The following is a 19,246-nucleotide window of genomic DNA, read 5'->3' on the forward strand; positions in this document are numbered from 1 at the left end:
ACTACCACACTCGTTACTATTGTTTTATTTTTAGGAAAAGCACCAGACAGTTGCATGCAGAGCCAAACCAACAAACGTGGAACATTCATCCTTCAGTACTATCACTGTTTCAAGTCATTAAATAAAAAGTAATCCAAGTGCATTCAAGTACTTGACCACCCAATTTCAGTTGCACCGATCTTTAGGTAAATCCCTGATTACATTTGTTCGTTCATTATAAAAGAATGAGACACTGTTGAATTTAAAAAGAGACCACAATGGAATGTGAATTGGCAGCACAGCAAATCAATTATGTACCTATCTCACTGTCTTCATAGGAAATAAGGGCTGAGGGAAACTGGGATTTGTGTCATCAAATACAGGCATCTAAACTGTTATCTAATGAAGGAATTAATGCCACCAGTGTGTGCCAGGTTCAAAGCAAAGCCTTATTTGTTAGGGCTGCGAGGTTTCAGCTGGGAGTCCTCAAAATGTTGATTCCAAACAACTTGCAATCCCAAAGGTTCTCCGTACTTGCGGGAGCCCAGGATGACTTATTTTTTGCAGCAGCAAATACAGACTGCAGTTGCAGCCTGTCCAAACTTTGCTCTGTAACACTGGAACAAAAACCAGGAGGGAAGTCCTCCTCCGAAAGCTTTTCATCCAAATGAGAGCACCAATCTCAACCCACAACCTTCTGACTTTGGCTATCGTTACCAAAACTCTTGGTACCAAAGTGACACGCTGCACTGCCTCTGCTTTTCAGCCTTTGGGCCATCCATCCACTGAGGGGTCTGAAACTGAAGGGTTATGCTTGTGCTTCTCATTTCCTCAAAAGAACATGCGTGGAAATGGCAGGAAGGAGACCTACAAGATCTTGGTTTAAGTAAATATCAAAATACTTCTAAAACAATGTATTTAAAACCCGATTTTTTCATTATTAGTAATACCCTCACCCTAAAGCTGATGTGCGTGTAATCACCTTCACAGGGTCTAACCCAAGCAAGGGCCTTCCGGCAAGCATCAGAACAGACCGTTAACAAGGTATCTCTTCTCAGCAAAAAAATAATTAAAAAAGCCTTTTCAAATACAGTTTTAAAGAAAACGTAACTGACAATATCAAAGAAAATATTAACCAGACCTGCGAAATCAAAATGGGAGAGGGACTGTGTGTGATACACAGTTATTTAACACTTTAATGCATGTAACAAAACCGCATACAAAAGACTATTTCAATCTATATTATTGAGCCTGGAGTACAGACCGCAGCCCCTAGTAACACACCTAAGCCATTTACATGTCCAGATAACGGCTCCCGAAAGTTACAGACTTTCAGAGTAACAATTAACAGTTAGAACTGTCTGTTTCTTTTATTTTCTCAGCATTCATTTCTTTATGCAGCGGCTCGCTTTTTTCTTCTTTCATTTTGTTCTGATTCAGCGTGTTTTCAGACGTCTGATCCCCGCTGGTAGAAACAGGATCTAAAACTACAATGGATTCTGTCTCTTTTTCACTGCTAGAAGCTTTGCTTGTAAATTCTGTATGACTAGTTGATCTAAAGGAAAAAGAATAAATATATGAATACAGATAACACGTCACACATTTAGGAAAAAGAATATAAACATACAGAAAAGCATTTCTACTATTAGTAGCACGTACGACCAGGACCAGTCTACTAAAGCAGTGAGTAGATGTCTATAGATTTGCAGCTGTTACATACGGATAGTAGTCCACAAAATGCAGCGGTCGCGTTGCCTCTCCTGAATCATTTGTTAAGCTAGCAGTGGAAGATATTTAACAGGAAAAACAAACTTACAAAGCACTGAAAAAATCCTTAGGCTACGAAAGAATTAGTTTGAAGTCTTAAGAATTTATTTTCTCTCTGCTCGCCTTGGAGCTGGAGGTAGGTTCCCCCATGTGCCCCAGAGCAGCTGCACCCAGAGAAAACGCCACCTGTTGCCGGGGTCCAAGGCTAACAGGACTGGAAGGAGAACGCGGCTGCTTCCCCACACCTGCATCCCCCGGCAGCTTGCGCAGGGCTTCCGCTGTCCCCACGCCCCAGCGCATGGCAGGGAGGCAGCGGCAGCGCAACCAGATCTTCCGCCGCGGCTCGGCACCAACGGGCTGCTGGTGGTCTCACTGGGAGCAAGTGCAAATGATTGCCGAACGCTCACCTACTGGATTTGCTGAAATACAGAGGGCGTTAGACCTACATTCTGTACTGCAGAAATGGGGTTACGTCTTGATTGCTTGCAGTGCAAGGATTCTTACAGATAAAAAGCCCTCTGAGCGGGGAGAGAGGAAGGAAAGGTCAGAGATACTGGGGTTATTTGTCGAGGCTGGCATCATGCTCTGAACACTAAAAGCACTTGTCTATATTCAAAAGCTTTGTTCGAGCGTTGAAAACGTGCAGGCAAACCCTGAGATGAGCTAGAATGCACCAGCAGAGAACAAGGCAAGCACGGGGAAAGCACGACCTGAGCAAGTCACAGACCAGGGTGTTTCCTTTGCCATCTTCACGCTGCCGCTGGGCAGGCAGGCAGGCAGGCAGCTTACAAGCACAGGCTTGCACCTCCTCCTGTCAGCCCCTGTGCCCGAGGGTCCGTGACCAGGCGTGCTTGGAGAGGGCACTCGCCCCTGGGTGCTCGCCCATCTCTAGGCGGGGCCTTGCACAGGGGTACGGACACGGCACAGACGTCCACGCCGATACCGCTGCAACCGCCAACCCAGACAGGTGCAAAAATCCCGCGTGCAGGAAGGTCCTACATGCAGCAGCGGGTGCGTGGCTCTGACCTCCCGGGAAGCCTTGCTGTACAGCTGCTGAATGCAACTGCATTTGCTAGTCCAGAGCCTTTTTTTCTTTTTTTTTTTTTTTAATTTTTCACGCTTACTCGTAAGGAACAGCCCTCCATACCACTAAGATGACACCCTTTAAAGGAAAAAGTAGAATCGGCTGGAGGCCAGAGAAAGAAATTCAGCTACCGGATCCATCTGCTATGAACTGCTCTTTATTGTGACAGTCTTTGTCCTAGGGAAAATGACAAAGAAAAAAGAGGTCACCCCCCTCAACAATTAGAGCACGGGGTGGAGAATGTACTGGCTCCCACCTGATGGATGGGGAGAGTAAATGTACAGGTTAAAAACAAATAAATAATCACGGAAAAAGCAGTTGTTGCACTTTCCATTTCAGAAAGAATTTACTTAGCTCGCTACTGAAGCGCTGGATATAGCAAGTGAAATTCCACGTTCAAGCTTTAATTACAAGAATTGTCTCTAACATTAGAACTTCGGTATAAGTTAATTAATGCAGAAATTGGCGCTAATAGATACAGTTTTAGACTCATTTGATTATCATCAGAAGCTAGTGATTTCATAAGGAAAATAATGCTTATTTTATGCAGAAGTTGCCAATCATTCCAGAAAATACAAGGTGGGGTATTTTGAATGTTATAGCAAATTAAAGTTTTTAAAGCAGTGTAACCAGAAGAGGGTTATTTTAAAAAGTGCTACCTCTGAAAAGCTGATTGCCCAACACTATAAAAATGGTCAAAGCCATAAATGCCAAGTTCATTTTTATTTCACTTTGGAGGTAACTATCTTTCAAATCCCAACAGCTGGACTATTTAATACAATCTGGTGAATCAAAGTATAATTCTTCACTGGGCTCACAGTGGGGAGTCTGCATTAGTGTATGGCAGCATTCCAACAACTGATGCACAGCCAAACGCTCTGAAGTCTGGTTCATTTATAACAAAAATGGATAAAACGGCCATCATATTTACCACCTTCAAATAACAGAAAAATGAAAGATGTCGATATAAAGTAGTTTAATGGAGAAAACCAGTGATTAAATCAGCGTTTCAAGCATAAAAATAAGAATTACTATTCAGACTTCGTTGCACTAGCATTCCCTTCTTTAAATCCTTCACACTGTTGCAGCACCAGCCTGACGGTGCTGCTGTTACAGCCAAGGTATTGTTAAAAATTATTAACCCTATTTATCAGGTATTCATAGCTCGTTTTCCATAGTTTGTCAAGAGCAGAATGCAGGCATAATAAAGTTTCAGTTCAAGAATGAACGTAATTTTGGTGCTCCCTTTCAAAAACCAGTTTTTACTGCTACAAATAAAGCTGGGAAGCAATTAGTACAGATAGAGTTAGCCACAGTTTTGAACAATTACAAATTTATCCAGCCAAGGTATTTGCATTTAGTTCTATGCAAAGCTCTTTCCTCATTAAAATTGTTGATGTTGTTATCAGTATTCCTGTTATTTGTCCAACCATATATTTAAGCCAGAAACTGAGAACCTAGTTCTTTTGTACTCATTCATACATAATTGTTCTTAAGTCTGCATGTATTTTTATGACTAAATGTAAAACCTGCACTGTGAAATCCAGATTTAGATGATAAATGTATTTTAGGTTAATTGGATGGGATATGCAAAGTCCCATACAGTACTGAGAAGGCCTGCTTGTGACATGAGAGTATCAAAAGCAATATATTCTATTCATACGGTTACAGAAGCTACACAAGCTGTAAAAATAAAGGGTTATACCTGACGGGCCATGGGTGAGCTAGTGCTGCTGTGCCCTTTGTAAATAATTTACAGTAGGAGTACACAAGGACAAAATAAGGATTGGGTTGTCAACTGAGACTTGGATTTTCTTTGTTTCCTCTGGTTAATATTATAGCCTTGGTATTATTTAACCTTGCTCGGTGCTCTCTTCATGAAATCATTGTAATATGTTTCCATTAGAAACCAGAATTTTATGTAAATGTCATGGAAAATTTTATTGGATGAAGTCCCATCCAATTTCCTAAAAAAATATGTAAAAGCAGAAGGCTAAAGGAAACCAAACAAGAAGCACTGTAGGAAAATCCATGGTTTTTACAGCATATTTAGAAAATATTGGCAAAAATCTATTCCAGCAAAGCCTGGTTTTGCAAGCATATAGTATAAGCATGGGAGACACCACGTAGATACACTGCCTGGAATCTGAGCTGGTACAAATGAAGTAATTTCTGCCACAAAAGCCAACACTTAACATGGCATCAAATTAGTATGCTCTGTCTTTCAGCGAGCTCCCTAATCTAGGAAGCTGAACTAGCTGCCATCTCTCTTCATAGCACAATTGCTTTCAAAACCAAAATAAAACTCTACCAGTGCTACTCCTTCCTCCCCCAAAAATGAGATTTGAAGCTGTAAGATAATCTGGCAGCTGTTCACCATCAGTTGCTTATATATAATGCTTAAAAACCATGCGCACATGCCAATTATAGCTTGGCATTTGCCTACCTACCACCCAGCCTGACCCCAGCATTCCCATTTTCCTACAAGATCCCCATAACCTCATGCAATGAAGTTCGTACTCCAACTGCTATGTCCTTTCCAAACTACCGCACTAGGAGGGTTTGCCAAATAACAGCAGCTCAGCTGTCCCGCCTCTGACCTGGATGAACCAGCCTGAAAAGGAGAGAGGGTCTCAGCTCAGCAGAGTGCCACCGCAGTCTGTTTGCTGCGTGCCAGACCACAAGAGGTGAGTCAATTTTATCCTCAGTCAAAAACTTTTACCAAGAGTAGAAGCTGTAGATGAGTTTATTAAATATTGCAGAATTTTTAACAAGGCAGGGGAATACAACAGACAGGACCAAAGGCTAATAACTGAACAACAGTAAAAAAAATACACCAATTCCAAGTCTTGAAAGTCTTCAATGAACAAAAAATTCCACCACACTACAGTATTTGTCAAAAGGAAATGAGAGGCAATAAAAACAGTGACACTAGTGAATTAGTCTGTTGGTTCCCTCCTCTGATAGTACCAGTACTAGACATCCGTGAAAGACGTGCAAGAAACCTTCCCCACTTTGGGAGCGCCCCTGCTAAATCTAGCTGAGCAGAAAGGTGGTCAACATAGCAGCGAGCAAGGGAACTGCAGACAATCTTCAGTATGCTGGATCATGCCACAGGAAATTGTGCTCATTTTTAGGTGCTTTATTTTGAAAATGCTTGAAAAGATTGGCAAATTCATTTAAATGAAGAAGCTTGGAGAGCTTCTACCTGCGCTGTGAGAGCACACGAAAAGTACAGTCCAAGAAAAATGTGTGACCGTAGCTTTTAAAACAGTTAAAATTGAGGAGACCTCAAACTTCCAGAACATCCCATTGTTTTGTTCAAAGTAAATTGCCCATGTTGAAGCTGCACTGGAAAACCTTCGCCGCTCTGTCTAACTGAGGCTGAGCTGCTTCCCGCAGAGCTGGTAGATGATTCAGGGGTACTAAGATTACAGCCAGGAGAAGGAGGACAAATCCTTTAATTGTATAAAATCATCAGATTAAGACTAACCCTCTCTGTGGTTCACTCTGTTAGCGGTGAACTCTGCTGCCCAGAAACAAAATGTTTACAAAGTGCTGGAAAAAAAAATTCCCCCAAAACCCAGGGGCAGAGCCAGACACACCTTTCCCTTCTGTGCCTGCCCACTGCAGGGAGTCACAGGAACTCTCTTTGCTCCCAGGGGAACTAAATTGTCACCTATTCTCTTCTAAGCAATTGTCACGGAATTACACTCATGCTGGGTTAAACATTTGGGAAGAGATTTGCAGAGGAAGTTACCTGAATGCTGAGGTAAGGCCTCAATTTCTCCATAGGACGCACATTATTGATGTCTTCCCCCTCAGCACCACCTCAGCGAAACTTCACACATTCCAAATCATCTGCTTAATGGCTTCAAACCCTTCTTCCAACAGTCTTCTGCACTGAAATAACACCTCACCTAGTGGTCTGAAACCCAAATTCTTCTTCCAAAGTAATCTCTCTGAGCGATCATCACTTAGTTTGATTACAGGGAAATTGCAGAATCATTGCGTTACGGCCCTTTTCCACAACCCCTCCTTTGGCAACTCACATGAGTGGCCCAGCTGATTCAGCTGGAGGCCAGTGCTCTGGTAACACGTAACCACAGGAGTAACCACGGTTTGAGTCCTACTTCAGCGAAAGACTGAGTACTAACCCCGTTAGTACTTGGGTTAGGTCGTCACTGAGGACAGGGGGAGGATCCAGGACTTTACTCAATGAGCTGACTTCTGTCGCATGTTGGTCACAGATACATTTTCAAGACTGGGTCTTTTTCAAAGGCGTGACCTTCTTTCTCCATGAGAACAGGTGTGCACAACTGTTACTCAACATCAATAAAGAAGTAGGAACAGGGCTGTTCACAGTTAAATGTGTGTATTACCTCCTCCTTCAAATTACAAGCCTCACTAAATGGATGGTGCAGGGAAGAGAAATCTCATGCATGACTACTCATAAGGTTTTCTGTAGGAAGCTGTACATAAATATCTAGGTGGAGAAAGAAAGAATAAACACCGCACTGCAAGAGACACCTGGTAATTATGAGACATGCAACCCTCTACTGTGCTGTAAAAGGTTGCTTGGCTGCTGCAAACAGCTGAAGCAGGTCACACCTTTGCAAGGTTTCAAGGAATTGCAAATGATGAGACAGCTGCATCCTTTTGCCTCAGGTATGAATAAGGAGAAGAGAAGCCACAATACATCTTTTGTATGCCTTTGTCATTTAGCGTATCTGGACAAAGCAGCGTACTGTTTGTTTAGTTAACACCGTCTCCTTAGGAAATAGTGTGGTGCACCAGCAGCAGATGTTTAGAGGGAAACAGCCTATGCTTCACACTGACGTCCTCATAACACACGTTTCAGCCGGGTTATTCACCGAGCTAGCTCTCATGTGGCCCCCAGGCCAGCCATTACAGGCTGGATCACGGCTTCTGGTTTAGTTTCACTCATCCAATGAATCCAGGGATCCAGGTTATGCACTAAGACCACTCCAGGATACAAATCAAAGCAGAGCAAATAGGGTCAACTGGGAGATTTGCTTTAGAAGTGCTCTGCAGATCCAAACTAAACAGCTAGCATGGATGTACCCAGGCAAGCCCAGAAAACTGCCTAATTCCAGAGCCAAGTTGTCAGACAGGTTAGACAAATGAACCCCCTTCTGATGTCTGCTTCAAATGAGCCCTGTTTCAAAGCAGCGCTTACACACCTTGGAGTCTGGAGGCTGCTTCTACTAACCATTGCTGCAAACACGACCCAGGAGAAAAAAGAAAAGTAATTGCACTTCGACATGGTATGAAACCTCTAGGTTATCTCTGCTCCTCCCTGCCAGCCCAGCGGCAGAAGAGTATGAGAGCCCCAGCACCTGCTCCCTCACTGAAAAACCATCCTCAGCAACGAGCCTTTCCAATTAAGCATGTTTACATCAGTGACTTGGCGCAAAGAAGCCCTGCCGCACTAAGGAATCTGGCCCACCACATTTGTTTTAATGCTTTAAACAGATAAATTGAAGTGAAATGTGTCTTTTAGGATGTCACTGAATAGGCAAGCTGAGAAATAAATTGAGCTTCACATATGCTTTTATAACACATAACAACTGTGACTGTCAACACAAGATCCTTTTCACTGTCAATTCACCACGCATTCTGCAAGACCTTAGGGCCTGCAATTATTTCATTTCCTTTCTTGTAAATGCAATCTCCACTTAGTTTGGTGGAATAAAGGTAGACAAAAGGTGGTAGGAGTTGCTGTATTTTCTGATTAAGGTTATCTGTTCAAAATTGTAGAAATCCACAGACTACAAACACAGTATTTTGCAGGAACAACCTCACCTTTCTATCAGGGTAGCAGTTCAAGAAAATGCAATGGCATTATTCATGTCAAATCAACTGTTGAACAAATCTTCATCTTTCTGATTAAATTAACATGAAGATTATCTTTCTTCTAAGGACACTTAAATGAAATAAAAGGGGAAAATACATATGATTGAAAAAGGCATTCTGCTTTTAAAACTCGGTGCGAATTAAATAAAACTGTAGAGCACAGAAGGAAATTGGGCTCTTTATCCATTCAAACAATAAATGATAGAAGTACCTGCAGGAGAGTGAAGTAAATATCAGTTCATAAAAATTGACGCAAACTGAATTTCCAGCTCATTTGTCATGACTAACTCCTTTGAACCAAGCAACGTAGACTTGCTACAATTGGTACGGGTGGTATTTTTTAACTGATAGAGCAGGAAAATCAGAGGTTTAATTAGCCATGATTACAATATTCTGCCAATCTGATTTGTCTCATCTATTTCCTTTTCTTGAAGTGACAAACTGACAAACAACCTGGCAAGGGAACTGAAGCAAGTGCACGGCCTAATTTCAAAAGGAGCTTGGTATTGTTGTAAAACAAGCCAATCCTCCACGGGATCTGTCTGAAATAAATATTTCTGAAGCAGGTTTAACTCTCTGATGCTTAAGTGGCACCTTGGGTCTTCAATCTGTCGTGACGGAAGATTCTTCTGCCCATCTGTGTAAATGCAGCACTAACTGCAATTTTTTTTTTTTTAAATCTTGATCTTGAGATTTCAAGGTAATTCAGAATGTCTACCAACAAATATTTAAAAGTAATAGTCAGGACTTGTTTCATTCCAACAGAAACTGCCCTGCACACCTGTATACAGACCAATATGACTTACATGATTCTATTTTTTTAAAATATTGTGCTAGAACTACCTTTTCTAAAAACCAAGAGTTAACTACGTAAGGACCATCCCTCTTCTCCTGAGGATATGAAAAAGAACTTCAACCTTGCTATTCCTCAAAAACTCTTGAGGAGTTGTTTTTTTTTTCCAGCATAGATGATGAACTTTTTTTTGAAGAATGTTCACAGATTTTACAGGAAAAGGACTTTATTACAGAGAATTTGATTTCTACCTCTATGTGAGATTGCAAATTATTTGAGGAGTCAGTGGTAAACAGCTGCAGACTGTACATTTACCCTGTTAACTAAAATTGATATCAAATCACTTTCAAAATGCACCAGCTAAACAGATCTGGTATTAAAATATATCTAGAAATCCATATTCTACTTACTGTAATGCAGGCTTGGAGCCCGTGACACCCTTAAGCTGGTTAGAGTCCGAACCTGAGTCAGGTACTTTGGAACCAAATTCTGTCTCCAGGTCTTTCTTGTTCAACGCTGCTTGTGCGGCACTGGCTCCTGAACCTAGCACAGGCAGAGATTTTGATTCTGATGTGGCCAAGATTCCGGTGGGACCTAAAACCCAAAGGAAGTTTAATACTTCTGTTATCCGGACTGACTGGTCTAGAAACAACACATAAGCACAGCAGAATTCAAGCTAACTGCAGAAATCAAAACAGAATTTTAACGAACAGTATCCAGGGCAGGGGCAGTATCAAATACCGTATTTGCAGCTCTGCTCTCCCCACCAAGATTAACCCTTTCCTGCACCACAAGCAGGGCTTGCTATGTTGACACGGTTGTGCACGCAAACCCCTTGCCTCCTGGGGTGGTAAGTCCTGCTGCCCACGCAGCACTACCAAGTCACAACTTGCCAGTGCTCTCCCAGCCTGAAGTGCAGCTGGAGCACGAGCCCGGCCAGTGACAAAAAAGCCTGTGCTCATACTAATGAGTAGTCAGTTAACTGTCTATCTACAAAGTCCAAGCTAAAACCATACAGTGACATTAAAACAAGCCACATCTGCATCGACTATGGCATGGACTTGTACTTGCACAGACCGTCCTTCTAACCAGTTTCTTACAGATGATGATAGTAAAGCATAGCTTAAAAACTGCAGAGCCTTGGTCTGCAGAGGAGGTTAATTCAAAACATTAGTCCTAAACCCTCATTTCTCTGGTTACCATTACTTTCAAGATTATTTTCACAGTAGGCTCAGACTACTAGCTCCAATAATAATGTCTGAGCTCCAGGCAGGACAGAGGAACCTGTGTATATAGAGCTGTGCGTGCAGAAAATCCCGACAAAGGCATCTCTTGGAGCAAATGGGGATGAAAAGCGACAGGTACGACGGGGGAGTGATTCACTGCAGAACTCAGCACAATTCTCCGTAATGGCTGAAATGGCAATGGTCTGGAAGAGAAAGTAAAGCTTCAAGCGTCACTTAGTGCAGGGAGAGGAAGAGGACTACGAAGGAGTCCAGCCACTTACTGCCACTGTCCTGGTCAGTAGTCACTTTCCGGCGCCGCAGAACTCGTTCCAGCTCAGTTTCACTGCTGTCTGTTTCAAGGGACTTCAAGCTTCGGGAACTAGTGGATTTGTTCAATGTTTCCTACAGCAAGAAACATGCATGAGCAGCTCTCTGAGGATATATGATGCCTTGCCAAACATCCCATTTGCACAATGTAAGAACCTTTTTAAACAGCAGAAAAGCAACGGCAGTCCTATACCAGTGTGTGAAGTTTGCTCTTTAGTATAACAGAGGGCACCTGGGGCTTGGCTCACGACTCCTCCCCTTACCTGGATTTCCCGCTGCAGGGAACCTTAGAGGGTTGATATCAGGCTTAAGAAAGATGCTCTGGACCACTAATGAACAAACCCTGATGTTTGCAGGGAACTGCCAACTTCCTCCATCTTAATATTTAAAGGATCTTAAAAAACTACTAGAGCATTACCATGCCCATAATTAACCTCTATTACCAAAAAGCCAAAGGTCCATACTTCACTGCTCCAGCATATTTTATATTTTAGCACAGTCCTGTGTTGCTGCATCCTGGTGTGTACATATATCTGCAGAAGTCAGTATGGACTAACTGCAACTGCAGCATGTTATTATATCCTATAATCGTGCTGATCTGGCATAAACCTGAGCCTGTGTTCATGGTTTCTCTTACACATAGGATTAGACCTCAAGTTGAAGCATTTCTTATGCATACAAAATAGAAATCCATGCTATGACTGCCTTGTGCCAAGGTCAGGATTTTGTATCAGCTAAGCTGCAAACCCAGCAGCACTTTTCTTAAGAACATCAAGAAAGAGACTTTCATCAAAGTCTGAAACCTCCCAAAACTCCCCACATTTTTAACACGCACATAGTGCATACTGCACACGTTTCCCAACTGACAAGAGTCAGGTACTAGATCAGCACCCACTTCACTACAAAATTTCCCTAAAAATGTTTAAAATACAACTGAAAATTTGGCATCCATGTGCTATTTCATCCTTCCTCTGAGTATTGCCATCTTTAGGAATCCCCAGGAATACCATTTATTCAGCCTTCCAAAATGTGTCGTATAGCATCTATCCAGAGCGTAAATAACATATTCTTAACATATTTTGTTGGCAAGCGTATAACTTCTGAGCAGAAACAGCAAATGACAAAAAGAAATGGCATCACAAATTGCAAAAGCTGTACTACTTTCAGCTACTAATTCTCTACCCCCACCCAAAAGTTAAAATCTTTTCTCTGGCAAATATTTGAAATTGAATTGAGCAGTTCTTATTAGAGTTCTCAGTTCTTATTTAGTTTCTATATTCTTATTTAGTTTCTATATGAAATAGATAAGTGTATATATATACACAGGCATATTATATACATACACACATTTATTATATTAAAATGTGCACGTATCTAGTGTATATATTTTCATATATTTATATATGTATGTATATACACACACACTCTATATATAACTAAATATAAGATTTCTTATTACTTATTCATGAATAGTATGCTCCAGATCTGTACGAATGTACATGCACGAAAGCAACTTGCACGACAGAGTCGCTCGAACTCTGCAATTTACAGAGCATAGATGTGTTTTGTTTGTAACAATTATATGGAGGTCTACATGAAATGCATAATTAGCATAGTAACAACAAATGTTTACTCCATCATATCCAACCCCCACGTTTGTTGTCTGACTGTGCATAATGACTGGTCTCAAGAATAGACTGGAATTGGATTTTATATTGTTTGTCTTATAATGCAAATATCCTGAAGGGCTCAAAAGCAACAAGCTAGATACAGAAGTACAGTGACTGTGGGTTTCTTCAGTGGGTACATAATCAAGTCTCCCCTGATGACAGTGATACAGTATCAAAGAAATAAAACAGCTATTAGAAAACGAAAGGGCCTTCGGCAGGACCGTTGAGCCCAACCCTCACTTGTCCAAACAGCACACCATATCAAACTATTCATGTACTTACAAGTTCCATTTAAAACAATCTCTGTGTTGCATTTTATTCCTTTCCTATTTACCTCCACATTTAATTACGTGTCACTCTAATTAGAGCTTGGCATTAAGGTCGGTAGGCTCTCTAGATCATTTCTTCCCTTCCCTGCTTTCATGTGACTGGAGAACAGTAAGTTTAACACGTCATTGGTGCCACACTCGTGATTTTAAATCACAGCGCAGGCTGTGGCTATGCTCTGCTGTACTGTCTTGCATCACCCCACATAATACTGAAGTTATTTTTATAAGGCCTGTTTAGGTGACATCATGGATGATTAGAATGATTAGCCTTACCTTCTGTGGAGTGGTTGTGAAGCATTTTGCTTCGATATGGGCAGAATTTCACAGTATTTCACGTTACAAAGGTGAAATTTCCCTTGATGTGCCAAATTTCCACTTCACCTTTAAAAGCTTCAGGGTCACAGAAGTCAGGGAGCAAGAACTACAGCTCCTTCTGACTGTTTGATACAATTTTAGCACTTGTGCAAAAGAAACAACCGGTTAACTAAACGCCATATATGAGTAAAGGACAGACCAGCAGCAAATAACACATTGCTCTGAGCAAGACCAAACACACGCCTAATGTTTTCAGTGATAAATGGGTATGTGGACAGCTATTCAGAATCAATTTTTCCACATATAAATGTAGACAGACTAGACACCTCTTGCTGTATTTAGGCTATTTCTATGCTGACAAGAAACTTGGTGCCTCAGTAGAGAGCAGGAGTTCAAACAGTTGAGAACCCTACATCTACTGTACATGCAGTTCAGGGTTTTTACTTTGGACTAGATTTATTCAGCTGCCTCTCCCTCCCCCAGCATCTCTGCTGCGAGCACCTGGAAAGTTTCCAGAGGATCTATGGCAGGTGCAGGCTATAACATCCCCTCTAGTGGTACAAATCTGGAGCAGAGTTAACAGGCTAGTTTTCTCCAAAATAAATTCTGTTAGCAAGACCAAAACCAGTCTTTTACTCAGACCAAAGTCAGAACTGGAATCGGAGGGTTCACTCCAAAAATGCTCTACAGCTTCAAACCAAAACACTAACGCAGAACTTTCAAATACTCAGCTGTTTTGCACAGAAGGCCCTGTCACCTCAATGAGAAGAAACAACTGGAACATGCGCTACAAGTTTTCTTACCAGAATCCCTTTTAATTCTTTCATTGCACTTTCAGAAGGCTTTGGTGTTTCTGGCTGTAAACAAACACAACACACACATGTTAAAAAACACAGGAAATGGACCATGACAGACTGTGCTAGAAGACAGACATTGTACAAAGGTCTACGGCACAGGCGTGCAGTCATATTATGTTCCTCTGCTCTCTCCTCTCACGGGCACGTCACTAACGTTCAATCTATTTTTACACAGGGAAGGGACTTAGCTTGTTACAGTGAATTGCAGCCTATACGTATAGAAAGATTATGCTTTTGTGAAGATGGTAAGCAATATTTTATAGTACCCACATTCATGTATTAGTGCTAAGTGTTGCATAAAAGGAAGAAATACTGCTAAATACAGCCTACTCAATCACCCTCTTTACCCAACTCATTCATTCCCTGTGTTCTTAGTTTCTCAGTAGCTGTTTGTTTACAAGATGCTTGCTTTCAGTTCCTTTCCATGTCAAAGAAACTGGGCTTCTATTTACTTATTGTTGGCTTCTCTTCTTTTTCTGTTCTTCAGATATATGCAGCTGTAATTCATTTTATTCAAAAATCAAGCAAAGCAAATGAGGTGAGTGAAGCAAATGTATTCTTTTGAATGTTTTATAGAAAGCTTGATTTATTTTCAGTGTAAATTACTGTACTTAGCTGATATTATTGCTCCATTATTTATTCCAAACCTTTGTTTTAGGTCTGCTTGACTGGTTGACTGGTCTCAGATGAACTCCCTTTTTAATTCTGTCCATCATTTCCTCAACAGCTTGTCTCTTGAGATCCGTAACTTCTTCACCTGTTCCAAAAATCAAAGAACATATCATATTCCAGAGATGAACTACAGAGAAATAGTCCAAAGGAAAAAAAACATGGTAAACAACCTCCTAAACAGCCTGCTTGGCATATATAGCCAGTTACCATAATCATAATTTAGTTTTAATGATGAAATGGCATTTGCATATACGATGTACTTAGTTATACTCCCTGCCTGTATGTGTGATGCGTATTGCTCATGTACTATCCAAATCCATGCTTTTCCTCAGTTTTATTAAAAATGCAAATGATAAGCATAAATACGTAGGCTTATTTTTCTCCTCCTAAGTGGGCTGTTCACAGGGTCTTTCTTACCACTGCCTTACTCTTAATTCTACCCACCACAGAGGCACTTGGCCTTACACTACATACATTTAAAAGGTGTTCCCACTTTCTGCACAGTAGAAGAAACCAGCAACCTCATCTCTAGTTATCAGGAATTCTAGTTTCTGAATTCAGCACTACTAGCAAACTTTCCTATCTGCTGAACTGTCACAGGCTCTTCAAGGACAAAATGCCAATCTACACACATTATCATAGAATCATTAAGGTTGGAAAAGACCCTTAAGATCATTGAGCCCAACCGCTAACCTATCACTGCCAAGTCCACCACTAAACCATATCCTCAAGCACCACGTCTACCCTTGTTTTAAATGCCTCCAGGGATGGAGACTCAACCACCTCCCTGGGCAGCCTGTTCCAATGTTTGACAGCCCTTTCGGTGAAGAAGTTTTTTCTAATGTCCAACCTAAACTTCCCCTGGTGCAACTGAGGCCATTTTCTCTCGTCCTATCGCTTGTTACTCGGGAGAAGAGACCGACCCCCACCTCGCTACAACCTCCTTTCAGGTAGTTGTAGAGAGCGATAAGGTCTCCCCTCTAAACACCCTCAGCTGCTCCTTATAAAACCTCTAGACCCTTCACCGACTTCGTTGCCCTTCTTTGGACACGCTCCAGCACCTCAATGTCCTTCTTGTAGTGAGGGGCCCAAAACTGCACACAGTACTCGAGATGCGGCCTCACCAGTGCCGAGCACAGGGGCACTATCACTTCCCTGCTCCTGCTGGCCACACTATTCCCAATACAAGCCAGGATGCTGCTGGCCTTCTTGGCTGCCTGAGCACACTGCTGGCTCATGCTCAGCCAGCTGTCAACCAACGCCCCCAGGTCCTTTTCCTCCAGGAAGCTCTCCAGCCACTCCTCCCCAAGCCTGTAGTGTTGCCTGGGGTTGTTGTGACCCAAGTACAGGACCTGGCACTTGGCCTTGTTGAATCTCAACACTGAGGAACCATCCAGCCGTGGACTTCGCAGTGCCTGCAGAAGTTTGGAGAGAAGCAGGACCCAGATCCTGTTTGGGAAGTGCAAAAACGTGAAGTTCCTGTTTGGGAAGTGCAAAAACTCAGTGCTATAGGCTAAAGCACCCAGGACTGAAGAATACGCCCCACTTCCACTGTGTCTCTTCACTGTGTGTGGCTGAGCAGATATTTCCCCAGCTTCACTGACACAGGACAAGTTGATAATGCCCCATGGCGAGGCCTATATGCAGCCCATTACAGGACTAGCAAATGTGTCTTGTATTTCATATGGGTTTAAGAACCTTGCTGAAATGATACACCAACATCTGAGACACCATTAAAGAATACTGTACTGCATTAAAGGGCAAAATTTAAATACCACGAAAGGAACCTGCTGATTTGCAAGAAAATCAGTATCCGAACTGCAAAATATTCAGATGAAACAGGCAACTGTGTGATGAACCTAAACAATACCTGTTAACTTCTCAGTGTTCTGGATAACATAACAAAAAACACTTAACGTGCCATACCAAAAAGGGAAAATAAAAGACTACTTAAAGCAAATACATGGAGAAACTCGGTTGACACTATTCAAAGCTACAGTGTTGTTCCTTATACAACAGGAATTTTAAATATAATTTTGCTCTCTCACTTGTCAGGGTACTATTGATGATTCATAGAAATGCAGTTTCTGTATTGTAAGCTGATTTAATGTCAGGCTTTAATTTCACAAACAGGCTATTTCAAATATAAAAGCTTAATTGGTGGTATGGGATAGAAACCACTCACTCATTCTAAGTCCTTAACAAGGGTCAAAACAAGCCTCAAGTTGGATATAACAACTCGATCAAGAAAGAACTTTCCCCCTTTTTTATGTTTATTTTAAGAACAGCTCAGCTATTAAGAGAAGAAGGAGTTTATATGTGATTGAAGAAAGGTCAGAACTGTTAAAGTTTGCTAATAAATAATGAAAGAATAGGGTGTAGAGAACTTACAGCGAATTTTATAGTATTTCCTGCAATCACTGTTTGTAACAGTCTCAACAAAAAGGTGTAATCAAAACATCTAGGATGCTTCAAGGTAAAGAAACTTGATAAATGAAGGCAACATAATTGAACTTTTACTGAAAGATAAGATTGACACTTCATCAGAGATCTCAGTACAAGGTCACTTCTCTAATTATTTTACCCAGACCAACAACCTCATTTCTCTCAGACTGGTAACCAGTTCCCAAAGATTCCCTCAGGGACCTGCCCAAGTCAGCCCGTTCCTCACCTTAAAAATGGGAGTGGTAACACTTCCTTTCCCCCACTTTCTGCCTGTCGGTCCCATCCAGCCATGCTTACATACCACTACAGTCCGCTAACAGCAATTTTTTCTTTAACAATTATATCCTATACCTATAATTTCAGCCAGGTTTCCTTCTGCAGCCCCCTTCTTTGTTTAAGTGGCAGCAACTGAGTTAAGCAATTCACTGCAAACAAACTCCTGCTGTTTCAGAAGCGAGAGAGACACAGCGAGGAAAACCTTGGTTATGTAACTGGCAACACTTGTCTAACTAGCTCTGACTCTTCAGGCACTCATGATCATTTGTAAATCCATACTTAACTCCTGTTCTCAACCTAAGTTTCCAGCTTCCATTAACAACAATAAAATGCAATTTCAGCTGTTACTTTGCATGCAGAGCCACCTTAGCGCAAGATTCTGTTTTGTTTTAGGTTTTCAGCATTATTAAAGGATTAGCATTAACAGTCAACTCTAAGTGGTAATTTTGTAAGATATGAATTGAGGGATGAAAACTGAAGCATTTAACAAAATAGCTCTGCAGAGAGGCTCTGGATGGAAGAAATCACAAACAAGCAGCCATTTGGAAGTTGGAAACTTCCCTGCATTATTCTGTGTATGACCTGTTCTCAGCTTAATGCTTGTCAGGTTTGTTCTTCTGGCTCTTCCAGGAAACCCGAGGAAGTGCAAAGCCCTGGACACACTGTAGCTGCAGCTACATGCTGTACAGGGTAGAGACACAGGCCGAGCCTCTCAACGCTGCTATAGTGCAACTGCTACAGGCAGTTCCAAGCTGCCCGCGTGCAACTCAACAGGCTGCACAGAGTCAGTGTAACCGCACGGAGCCTAAATTAAACCATCCTGTCCTTCCCATCCACCCAACCCAGCTAAGAGCTTATCTCGTCAGGTCCTTCTGTGAGCCTGAAATAAACATGACCACCCTCTCCCCAAGAGGAAAAAAAAAAATTAACAACAACAAAAAAATCTTTCTGCCACATCAGTGAATGAAATCAGCTCAGTGACGTATCTGATAGGCGTGAGAGCCAGAAGTAGGAAGACAAATTTTTTTCAGTTACAGCAAGTGCTAGGTATTCCCTTAAAGTTTTAATCTGCTGCCTCAAAGATTGTTTATACTAAAATCCATTTGGAAAAAATAAACTGGATGCTGATCACCAGCTCAGCTGTGGGGGCACTGATGGCTATGAGGGCTATGCAAATTTGCTAGGGATCTCAAGGAAGCTTGGAGTACCAAAGCTACAATGCCAAAGATACCTATTCCTATCTCAAAGCACATATGACTGCGCTGCAATCACATTTCTGGACTTCAAGGCCCAGGGACACGCTGGGACACAGACAGCAGTTGTTAATGTTGACAACCAGAAGCATTTGCATCACTCTCTGTACCCTGTACCCATGGGTCATTTTCTCTAGCTTTATCTGCAGTACCTAGTGAATAATCCGCATGACTTGGGAAAGGATGAGCCATACCTGACTCCTGCTGAGGAGGTTTCTCCTTCTTGCTCACGTTGGTGTTGTGAGATCTCTTGCGAATCATTGACATGAGAGACCTTTAGGGAAAATGAAACTGCAGATTGTCATTCTGTCCTGTATTACACACTGTTAGAATGAACTTGAACATGACACACAAACAGCTTGCTTACACCTGATTA

The 19,246-nt window shown here is 41.8% G+C and overlaps 1 protein-coding gene across 3 annotated transcripts in view; it reads right to left on the minus strand.

Moving 5' to 3' along the window:
• Positions 1 to 9: 9 nt before the first annotated feature.
• SHTN1 (shootin 1) overlaps positions 10 to 19,246 on the minus strand; it is a 66,688-nt gene continuing 47,451 nt past the window's right edge. For 2 of the 3 annotated variants that reach the window (XM_064464239.1, XM_064464241.1), the window contains exons 12-17: positions 19,065 to 19,144; positions 14,872 to 14,981; positions 14,171 to 14,224; positions 11,008 to 11,128; positions 9,911 to 10,094; positions 10 to 1,534 (exon numbers count right to left, since the gene is read on the minus strand). In XM_064464239.1, coding sequence (XP_064320309.1) covers positions 1,324 to 1,534; positions 9,911 to 10,094; positions 11,008 to 11,128; positions 14,171 to 14,224; positions 14,872 to 14,981; positions 19,065 to 19,144 — 760 coding nt within the window. In that variant the 3' untranslated portion in view covers positions 10 to 1,323. The remainder of the gene's footprint in view (positions 1,535 to 9,910; positions 10,095 to 11,007; positions 11,129 to 14,170; positions 14,225 to 14,871; positions 14,982 to 19,064; positions 19,145 to 19,246) is intronic. The other variant, XM_064464240.1, reaches the window with a different exon arrangement.

Source organism: Phalacrocorax carbo, chromosome 12, assembly GCF_963921805.1.
Source record: "Phalacrocorax carbo chromosome 12, bPhaCar2.1, whole genome shotgun sequence".
NCBI classification, from domain to species: Eukaryota; Metazoa; Chordata; class Aves; order Suliformes; family Phalacrocoracidae; genus Phalacrocorax; species Phalacrocorax carbo.